Source organism: Camelina sativa, chromosome 12 (genome assembly GCF_030686135.1).
Source record: "Camelina sativa cultivar CO46 ecotype springtype chromosome 12, ASM3068613v1".
NCBI classification, from domain to species: Eukaryota; Viridiplantae; Streptophyta; class Magnoliopsida; order Brassicales; family Brassicaceae; genus Camelina; species Camelina sativa.
The window spans coordinates 19,506,186-19,516,699 of record NC_141891.1 but is presented as its reverse complement, the minus strand read 5'-3'; the positions used below and the strand labels follow the sequence as shown (position 1 = coordinate 19,516,699).

Genomic DNA, 10,514 nt, shown 5'->3' with positions numbered 1-10,514 from the left:
CTCCTGGTCCTCGATGTAATGGACCGATGATATCCATAGACCACCTCATGAATGGGTAAGGTGCGGACACCGAAGACAGGAGCTGGGCAGGTTGATGAATTGACGGGGCGTGCTTCTGACACTTCTCACAAGCTCGAGAATATCTTTCGCAGTCCGTGACCATGGTAGGCCAGAAGTAACCTTGCCTTTTGATTTTAAAAGCCAGAGTCCGATCTCCAGAGTGATTTCCATTGGGACCATCGTGAACAGCTCGCATTAGCATCGCAGGCTCACTACCAGCCACGCATGTTAGATACGGACCAGCTACACTTTGGTGTAGAAGTATTCCATTGTGAACGCAGTACCGCGCACTGACAACCTTGAGTTTCCTAGCTGCCCATTTGTCGGCTGGGAGTTCCCCTTTTTCCAAGTAAGCCCAGATCGGGCTCCGCCAGTCATCTGCCCCCCAGCTGTTAGAATTCGTGCCGCCCAAAGTAGCATGTGGGATAACAGCTTGATTGGCAACCGGTGAGCTTGCCGGTTCCGGAATTTGACTCGCGTCTAGCTCTGCCAGAGGTGGGTGAACATCCATTGGAGTAGGCATAACGGGGGCTGGGTCCTTTGGTGGCAAAGAGTCCGCAGACGTCTTGCCAGCTGCCTCCTCTGCGGCCAGCTGCTTTTTCATTGCCCTGGTGACGACGTTTGAGTTTTCTAGTCGAATGCTCGGATATTGGATAACTTCGACGGGGATAATCCTGGTCGTCGCGGGATCCGAAGTGGACGCCAAAGATGCTAAAGCGTCCGCAGCGGAGTTTTCACTTCGTGGGATCTTAGTGATTTCAAAATCCTCGAACTTAGTGACTAGTTCCCGAGCTGTGGACAAATAAGCCTCCATACGACCATCCTTTGTCTCGTACTCCCCCAAAAACTGGTTGGTGACCAGCTGTGAATCGCAGAAAGCTCGGAGTTTTCGGACACCAATCCCTACTGCGAGGCGTAAACCAGCAAGGAAGGATTCGTACTCGGCTTCATTGTTGGACGCACCGAAAGCCAAGCGAAATGACTGCTCGATCACTTCGCCTGTAAGGGAAGCGAGGCGGACCCCAATTCCTGCTCCCGACTTGGAAGAAACGCCGTCGACATACAACGTCCATGGGACTTCGACATTGTTGCTAACCGAAGAGGCTAGTGGGAGTTCGATCAAGAAATCAGCCAGCACTTGCGCCTTTGCACAAGTTCGAGTCCGGAACTCGATGTCGTATTCACTCAACTCAACAGACCATTTACCTAGCCTCCCGGACTGGCTCGGACTATGTAATACCGTCCGTAGTGGTTGCGTCGTCAGGATTATGATTGTATGGGACTGGAAGTAAGGCTGCAGTTTTCTTGCCAAAGTGACTACTGCTAGGGCCAATTTTTCCATCATAGGGTACCTGGACTCCGCCCCAGTAAATGACTTGATGATATAGAAAATTGGTCGCTGCTCCCCCCTTTCCTCACGAACCAAGACTCCGCTGACCGCACTGTCCGATACGGCGACGTAAAGAAAGAGCGGCTCACCGAACTCAGGCTTAGCCAAGACCGGTGATTCAGATAGATAGGCTTTAAGCTGAGCGAACGCCTCCTCGCATTTCACATCCCATAAGAAGTTTTTTCCCCCTTTCCGTAACAGCTGGTAGAAAGGGAGGCATTTGTCCGTAGATTGAGAAATGAAGCGGTTGAGAGCTGCGATCCGTCCGTTAAGATGTTGCACCTCGCGCAAGGTCCTAGGAGAACTCATAGACAGGAAAGCATTAATCTGCCTTGGGTTCGCTTCAATTCCTCTTTCTGTGACGATGTACCCCAGAAATTCCCCTGATGGGACTGCAAATGTGCATTTAGTGGGGTTAAGCTTCATCCCGAACTGATTCAGGATGTCGAAGCAGACTTTCAGATCAGCGAGATGCGAGCTAGCTTCCATTGATTTTACCAGCATGTCATCGATGTAGACTTCCATGGTCTTTCCGAGTTGATGCTCGAACATTCGATTCACCAGTCTCTGGTAAGTTGCTCCCGCATTTTTTAACCCAAAAGGCATCACCTTGTAGCAGTAAATCCCGCGGTCCGTAATGAATGCAGTCTTCTCCTGGTCGTCCGGGTTCATAAGGATTTGGTTGTAGCCAGAGAAAGCATCCATGAAAGAAATCAGCTCTTGACCCGAAGTGGACTCAACTAGCCGGTCGATATGCGGAAGTGGAAAGCTGTCTTTGGGGCACGCCTTATTCAGGTCGGTAAAATCAACGTAGACTCGTGACTTTCCATTCTTCTTTTTGACTACCACTGTGTTTGCGAGCCACTTAGGGTACTTTACTTCGCGTATCTGTCCTGCCTTCAGTAAACGTTCAACCTCTTTATTAACGATTTCAGCTCGCTCAGGACCCAGCTTCCTTCGCTTCTGCTTTACAGGTCGGAACGTAGGGTCCACATTCAGCTCGTGGGAGATAACTTCTGGACTGATACCGGGCATCTCGTCTACCGACCATGCGAAGGTGGCCATACTTTCTTTTAGGAAGGTTATCAGACTGGCACGGAGCTCGCTATCCAATCCCACTCCAATCTTGATTTCCTGATCCGGGAACTTATCATTGATGAAAATGGACTCAGTGAGGTCGCCTTTTAACTGCTTCCGAACTGGATTCTTCCGGACCTCAAGCTGTGGTTGCTATTGGATCAGGAGCTTGTGACTTGCAAGGTAACAGCTCCTTGCCGTCCTTTGGCTTCCTAGAACCTCCCGGACTCCGTGCGGGGTCAGAAATTTGACGCACTGATGGTACGTTGAGGCCACTGCCTTCTTCTGGTAGAGCCAGGGAGTTCCCAAAATAACATTATAGGCCGCAGGTCGGTCGAAAACCGTGAACTCCACCATTTTAACCACTCCTTGAGTGGACACCGGTAATGTAATCGTGCCCAAAGACATTGAAGTCTCGCTAGTGAACGAGACCAAAGGTGAGGGCGGTCCTACGATGTGTTCTTTCCCGATACCCATTCTAGTGAGCGTTTCGAGGAAAATCAAGTCTACCGAACTCCCAGTGTCAATTAGGATTCGGCAGACCTCGTGGTTCGCCACGTCAAGTGAAATGACGAGTGCGTCATCGTGCGGAGTGTCCAGCCCCTCAGTTTTCTTCTCGGAAAAAGAAATTTTAGGTAGATCGCTTGCTGCTACCTTAGCTCGCTTCGGCTGGGGGCTAGTGAGCTTCCGCTGATGGTCTTTGATCGCAGTGATGGAGTTCCGAAAGAGACGCGATCCCCCCATTATCACGTCGATTCTTTTCTTGGGGGTTTCATTGCCGTCGAACTGCTTCGGTTTTTTCGAAGGTGGAGCATCTTCGTCCACCTCGGGAGTCGATTTCTGCTCTAACTCCTCGATTGTTACGTTTGGCATTTCCCCCGCCACATACTTCTCTGCGAGGAGGTGCATCAGCTTCTTACAGTCACGAGTGGAATGACTGTTGGTTTTGTGGAGCTCGCAGTACGTGTCCTCATCTCGGACCCACTTGTTACTTGGGAGTACGCCACTCTTGGACCGCGGTGAGAATGGCGGTTTGGACGGTGAATTCTTCGGAGAATTCTTTTTAGGAGATTGAACGATTGCGAACGTGCTTGGCCCGGACTTCGGAGTCGTAGGCGGAGTCTTTTTGGCAAGCGCTTCGAATCGTGGTTTTCCTGTAGGCAGAGCGTTTTGCTTTTGCGCAGCGGCGATTTTGTCTTCTTCCGCGACTATCCAGTTCGAAGCTCGGTGTAATGCATCCTGAATGGTTGGGAACCGATTCGCGGACAGCTCTTCGCGGAAACGAGATTCATGCCAGAGGCCGTTCTTAAGCGCGGCCAGGGCGGTGGAGTCCGAGAGTCCTGGAATCTTGACCTGGATCTCCTTGAACTTTGTTATGTAAGACCGGAGAGACTCTCCAGCCTTTTGGTTTAAGTTCCAGAGTTGAGCATCTGCACCGCGGTTTCGATCAAGCTAGAATACTGCTTGACGAACGAAGTCGACAGCTCGGTGAAAATTGTTATGGAACCAGCTGCTAAAGACGCGAACCAAAGCAGTACCGGTCCGCAAAACGTCTCTGCGAACAGCTTGCAGTATCCAACGTCTGATTCATGGGGTTCGAGGTCCACCCGGCTAGCTGTCAGCAAGAAAGTCTTGAGATGATTGGTCGGATCTCCTTTTCCTTCGTAGCTCGAGAATTTAATTTTGCTAGTATCTCTGATGCGGACTCGGGCTATTTGATCGGAAAAAGGAGTTCGCCTTGATTCCTCGATTACTCGACAGATATCCGGAGCCGAAGTGGTTGCACTGTGCATCACAGACCGCATATCCCGGATTTCGCTCTGCATGCGGAAGATCTCGGGATTGGTAACATACCCCGGAGTCGGAGTGTTTCCATCTACAGGGAGAGGAAGACGGACTGGGACCTCGGAAGATCTGATGACGCCGGGCTGAACCGGAGTGTGACCATCGCCAACCAATGGTGGCGCTGTTTGCGTGTTGATTTGATGCGGGAACGAATCTCCCGGGGTGACATTTACTGCTGCCACCTGCGAGGTGGATGGTGGAGTTACACCGGAGAAATCCAAAGCACGTCGTCGTGGGTTTTGGTCAGAGGACAGGAGATCGACCCGATCAGCGTACGCGCGGTGGGAGGCTGAGAGGTCTGCTACGGTCGTCGTGACTTCCTCCAGACGAGCGGAGACTTGACCCTCCAAGCTGTCAAAACGTTCAGTAAGAGCGGCGGAGGCGGCTTGCTGACGGTCGGACTTCTCAGACAAGTCCTGCAGGAGCTTCTGGATCACCTCCAAGGATGCCTGATTGGGAGAGCTGGTTGCCATAGCGGTAGTTGTGTGGAGTGTGTTTGTGTATGAAATCGGAACTAATGAGAGTCAGGCGATAACTCCCCTCCTTCTAGCGCCAAATGTGAGAACTGAAAACGAGTTTCTCCTTCCGAAGTGATTTGAATGTGGAGGAGCTTACCGCCGTTAAGTAGTTCCGAACTGAATTGAGAGAGTTTTTGAGTATTTGAATTTGTATTGCTTTTTTGGAAAAAATATCGGATCCCCCACAAGTCATCCCCCCCTTACATATTTATACCGACCAATTTATTACCCAATCAATGCACAATTAATAGGGCACGATTTGAGCGGTCTAATTAATTCTCTTGAATGCGAGAATCTTTGACCAGGCCCGAGCTGCGAGCTGACCAGCGCGAAGCATCTCCACGCTCTCTCCCTTTCTCCGGGCCTAATGGGCCGATCAGTAATACGCTCTTGGCCCATTAGAAAAGCCCGACCTAGGCCTTCTTGCCTATTGTCCGAGATGACAGATCGTGGGTACAACACTGACTGCCCAAGATTGACGGAGAGATTAATGGTGCTATCAGCAGGAGCAGACGATGGCCGTGAAATGAATCAAAATCAGAAACTATGTCTACTGGGGAAAATCCTAGTTTCTCAAGCAATTGTCAATATGAAGGAAAAGTGCAGCGGCTACCCAAGCTATGTAGAGAGATTTGCTGCTGAGGAAATATCATCTTCGGTGAGTGAACAATCGGCAGGAGCAGACCATTGTCGAGGTTTGGTTCGGGAACATAGGTCAAGAGAGTTTCAAAAGGGTTAAACAAGGGAAAAAACTGGGGAAAGAAATTGCAAAACAGGAAACGAAAAGAAGTAGATCGGAGCATTAGCACCGCCAGCGTCGAAAAGCTTGGTCAGAAGAAAGTTCTAGAAAATCATACTTGGGAGCCTTTTTAGACTCTTTTTTTTTTGGCTATCCTTTCATGTTATTCCATACTTATTCAAATTAATATAATATGAAAACTAAAGTTTATGCAATAAGATAAGAAATTAATTTCTCATTTACGTACAAATTTTCATGTAACCATAATTCAAAAAATTTCTTGAAGAAAATCTAATTTTACGTTATCTTTTGCTTTTATGATACATAATTATATTGTTCTCTTTCTTTGGTTGCATCATTACAAATTTTGTGTTCAAGACCAAGTCTGATATCACAAAAGCATTAACCAAGTCGCCTTGCTCCAATGGTAAAGAGAGAAAAATTCCGTCACTTGGATTCACGTAATATTGGCCACGGAGCTTCGAAATTTAATATGGTTTTTCCCAACCCCAGGAAATTAGTCTTTGGGTCTAGCTAGAAAGCCTTTAGAATCACTACTGAGTTATAAAAAAAAAAATCACAATAGTGTTGATTTACTCGCAAATTTATGTCTGGATTTCTCCGTTTCAATCCAAATTTTCTTCAAATGGATTATTAGTTCCATTTTCTCCGTTTTTTTTTTTTGGTTAAAACGTTTTCATGTATAAAAAGGAAGATACTAAAACTAAAAGTAGGATAACGATTAACGAACATAGTAAAAACTAAGCTTACATTACGAAAACATAAGATAAGATAATTAAGAGTGATATGACTATATATAACCATATCAACCTGACCCATGGTCTCCATCGTTTCGACGTCCTTTATTGCTTTGTTCCTTCTTGGACTGTTATCCATTGCATCTCTCGAGCCTTCTTTGATGGATTAGGTTTTAGATAATCGGCCTCTTTAGGGCACTTCGACTGGACTTCACTTCGACAACGATAATGAATTTTCGGCTTCACCATGGAGCTTCCTAGCGTCTATCACTTCGACTACACTTCAGTTCAACCATAATGGACTTTTTCTGGGTTGAACCCAACTACCCAAGTGTCAGATCCAACAGAGCTGCAAAATTTTACGTTGCTACTCTTTTGTTCATGTCATTATCAGTTTATTGCACCTTAGTTCGCGGTTTACTATTTTCTTTACAATAAACCGATCAGGAATATGATAAATTTTCTTAATTGATATAAGAGAAATCATTTATAAATAAAAGAAGAACTATATATATAAAAAAAAGTTTCCTTATAATAGAGGAAAAAGGGTGCCACAAACATAATGGGGATGAATTGCAATACCCATGAACATGCACATGCTCTTGTTCCCTACTGCCTTCATGGGTCCTGAATTTAATAAATTCTTCCAACATAATTAGAGAATAAAAGAGTAAATTGTGTTACGATGTGGATCCTAAGTTTCACCATTAAAAAAAAAATTATAACATATTATGTTTTCCTTGTTTTTCCAATTTACTAGTGATAAAGGAATTCAAAGTATTTTTTCTTTTCTGTTTTTGTTTTAGTTGATAGAAAACAACCAAAAGAAAAAAATGAAATAAGAAAAAAATCTTTTGAAACAAAATATGATTAAATATCCAAATACTTTTAATAAAAAAATTTATAACTACTACAAATAACTGTTTTACCGCTTTGTTTCTATCTCCTTCTCCCCCCACATCGATATGATAGTCTAGGCCGATCGGTGTCCGATACGATTGCTTCCACCGATCAAACTGAATTTTCTTAAACTGATATGATTTCAACTTAAGAGATGAAACATAAACACATACATATTTAAACTTTTGACTTCTGATCAAATACCAATTTGTGACTTCTTTTTCGTAAGCAATTCTATTTCCCTATATACTCCTTAATATTAAAAATTACAAACACATATGATCACAACAATACAAAATATAAAAAAATCAAGAATCCATTATTGTCCTCTTTCTTTTTTTTTTGTTCAGGATCTGTTCTTGCACTTCTCCATTGCTCTTGGAGCTGAAACCCAATTGGGTAAAACAAAAGCAAGAACCATATATTGGATTTATGATTTTTTAAGGAAAAATATATATGACACTCAAAGAAACGAACAATGAACAAACCGTACCAAGGCCAATTGCTTCGGATCCTTTCATAATGCGCAAACGTTTGCACGACTCTACAAACATCCTGAAATCGATAATATGGGTTGGTGGCTAAAAATAGAAATCTATTGAAAGCAATATATAATTACAATAGTGAAAAGAAATTGATGTGCCAGCTACAAATGAGCTAACATATAAAATTTAAACATCTTCTTTCAGTTCTGTCCCATGCCAACTTGTGCGTATTTATAACACATGGATTTTGATTGTCCTTTGGTATTTTCTAATGATTAATATCAATAATAATGGTCTTATCAAGTTACGTTAGAGAATACTTCTTATATTTTGGATGGAAAATAATTATAAAGAGTAAGGCAACTATTGAAAGCAAGAGGATAAAGGAAACTCACGGCCAGGGGACATCACCAACGAGCATCCAGTCACCATCTTTGTCCTCGTAGCTTGGAACATACTCAGAGCTGTTCAACAGATCCATCACTTTACTCTCGTTCATGAAATCTATCATCCCTTGTGCTCCATAACTCTCTTTAATTAATCCATATCCAAAAGTTTATCATATTAGTTTAATAGCAAATAAATAGTACGACCTCACTGCCGACAGAAAAAAAAAAAAAATCAAGAGTATTGACTTCAACTGTTTGTATTTAAATATTTTGAGTTTACATGTAAATTTAGGTTTTAGAAAAACTTAAAATCAAATTCTTTATCAAATTTTTTTTTTTGTAAACTATTTTACAAAGTGTAAACGCTAAAACGTCATGTAAACGTTTAATTTCCGTTTGAAACTAACAATTTGTGTGTGTATGTAAGATGGTAAAATATAGACGTACATCGTAAACGCAAAAGCAAAAAATATAATAATCTAAGACCTATGTTTGTAAATGCGTACCCATGGTAAAGGAGCTGAACATTTTGGCCAAGGCATCAGAGAGATCCTTGTAGCTGTTGTACATCTTAAGGTCAACCTTCCGAAGATAAGGAGCTCCATCCATGGAAACCTTCACAAAGGCTACGGTTCCTCCAGCACTGCTCATTGCCTCATCCGTTTCGCCGTTCTTCTGATTAGCCATAACATTTTTACGGTAGTTCCTCACAGGTGGCCAACCCACCACTTGTGCTCTACATACAATATAACAAACATAGACCCAATAATGTTATCATGTATGCACAGATGTCGTTAAAAAGTACTTTTAGTCTTCTTTTGAGAAATCTTGTAAATGTCTTAACAGAACTTACTTAGCAGGAGGCTTAGAAGGGTCTTTGAGGAGAGTCTTCTCTTTAATAGATCCAGCAACATTGAGATCCCCATGTCCTTGTTTGTTAGATTGAAGATTGAGTTTGAGATCAACGGTCTCAGAGAAGCCTCTCTTATTTCCAACACCCGACTTGGCCACGGTTTCAGTGCCTCCGGGGAGCCCAAGGCAGAGCTCCGTTTCCTTAAGGTTCATTTCTTCTCTCTTTCTTTGTTTTTGTTTCTTTCTCTCGTTATCGCTTTCTCTCTCTCTATTTTCTTGTTGGAGGTGAAGTTTGATAAGAGGGGAACAAGAAAAGGGGAATGAGAGAAGAGTCGATGATATAAGGAAGTGAGAGAGACTATAGCCTATCGGCGGTAAAAAACAATCTGCGTTAACCCGAGATTAATTACTCTGACTTTCTGTAAGCAATCATTTAGTTGGAATAAAAACAAAGAACAATAACAATAGAGAGGAGTGGTGTATTGCGTATTTTATGTGCATATAAAAACCCAACATTTTCTTGATATGAGGATTCCCAACACGTGGCCTTCTCCTAGATGTTATTATAGTAGGTTTTAGTAAATCTCACCATTTCTTGTCAAAAAAACCTGAAAAGTCTAAATTACGAATAAATAGGTGATAGATGATTATTGCGCCAGAGCTAAGCGTAGTGTAATGGAATGATAAAAGACGACCTATTGAAAACTGGTTCACGTCGAAGACAAATAGACAATAATATATGTCGTGGTGATGATTTTTATGGGTTGTAAACTTGTAAATAAGTTTTTTTTTTTTTTTTTTTTGACATAGCATATTGATTGTCAGATGAAAATGGAAACCATAGATGGTGACAGTTGGGGTGTCAACAAATAAGTATCAATTCATGTTTCTGTATATTCAACAATATATATATATATATATGTATATAAATATTTAAAGGAAAAATATGCTATAATATGAATTCTTTAGGGTTAATTAACTAAATACCACAGTTTTGAAAAGTATTTAAGAGAATACCACAGCAACTTTTTTTATTAGGAAAATACCATAGGGCCCACGTTTTTTTTGGTGTAAAAAGACAAAATCACCCTTTTTAATTTTAGTGTAAAATTAAAAAGTCAAAGAGTTGGTGATATTTTTTAAAATAGCATGTCATTTCATTTTAATTTTAAAATATAAACCCTAACCATTTCATTTGTGAACCCAAACCGACATATATTTTCGTTTTAATTGTAAAATCGAAACCCTAACCATCTCATTTGTGAACCCAAACCGACGTATAAACCCTAACCATTTCATTTGTGAACCCAAACCGACATATATTTTTGTTCTAATTGTAAAATCTAAACCCTAACTATTTTATTTATGAAGCCAAACCGACATATATTTTCGTTCTAATTGTAAAATTTAAACCTTAACCATTTTATTTATGAACCCAAACCGATATATAATTTCGTTCTTAAAAAAAATAACATGATATTTAAACGAATAACTTGTAATA

General features: G+C 42.3%; 2 protein-coding genes across 2 annotated transcripts; both read right to left on the bottom strand.

The window, feature by feature from the left end:
• Window positions 1–2,680: 2,680 nt before the first annotated feature.
• LOC147930759 (uncharacterized) lies at window positions 2,681–4,845 on the bottom strand. The gene is made up of 2 exons (XM_087477016.1): window positions 4,066–4,845; window positions 2,681–3,979 (listed from the first exon to the last, which is right to left on the bottom strand). The coding sequence occupies exons 1-2, from the start codon at window positions 4,843–4,845 to the stop codon at window positions 2,681–2,683; spliced, it is 2,079 nt and encodes a 692-aa protein (XP_087333142.1).
• Window positions 4,846–7,408: 2,563 nt separating this feature from the next.
• Window positions 7,409–9,682, bottom strand: LOC104732189 (auxin-responsive protein IAA14-like). Its single transcript, XM_010451724.3, has 5 exons — window positions 9,015–9,682; window positions 8,668–8,897; window positions 8,168–8,303; window positions 7,781–7,842; window positions 7,409–7,671 (listed from the first exon to the last, which is right to left on the bottom strand). The coding sequence occupies exons 1-5, from the start codon at window positions 9,224–9,226 to the stop codon at window positions 7,634–7,636; spliced, it is 678 nt and encodes a 225-aa protein (XP_010450026.1). The 5' UTR covers window positions 9,227–9,682; the 3' UTR covers window positions 7,409–7,633.
• Window positions 9,683–10,514: the final 832 nt, after the last annotated feature.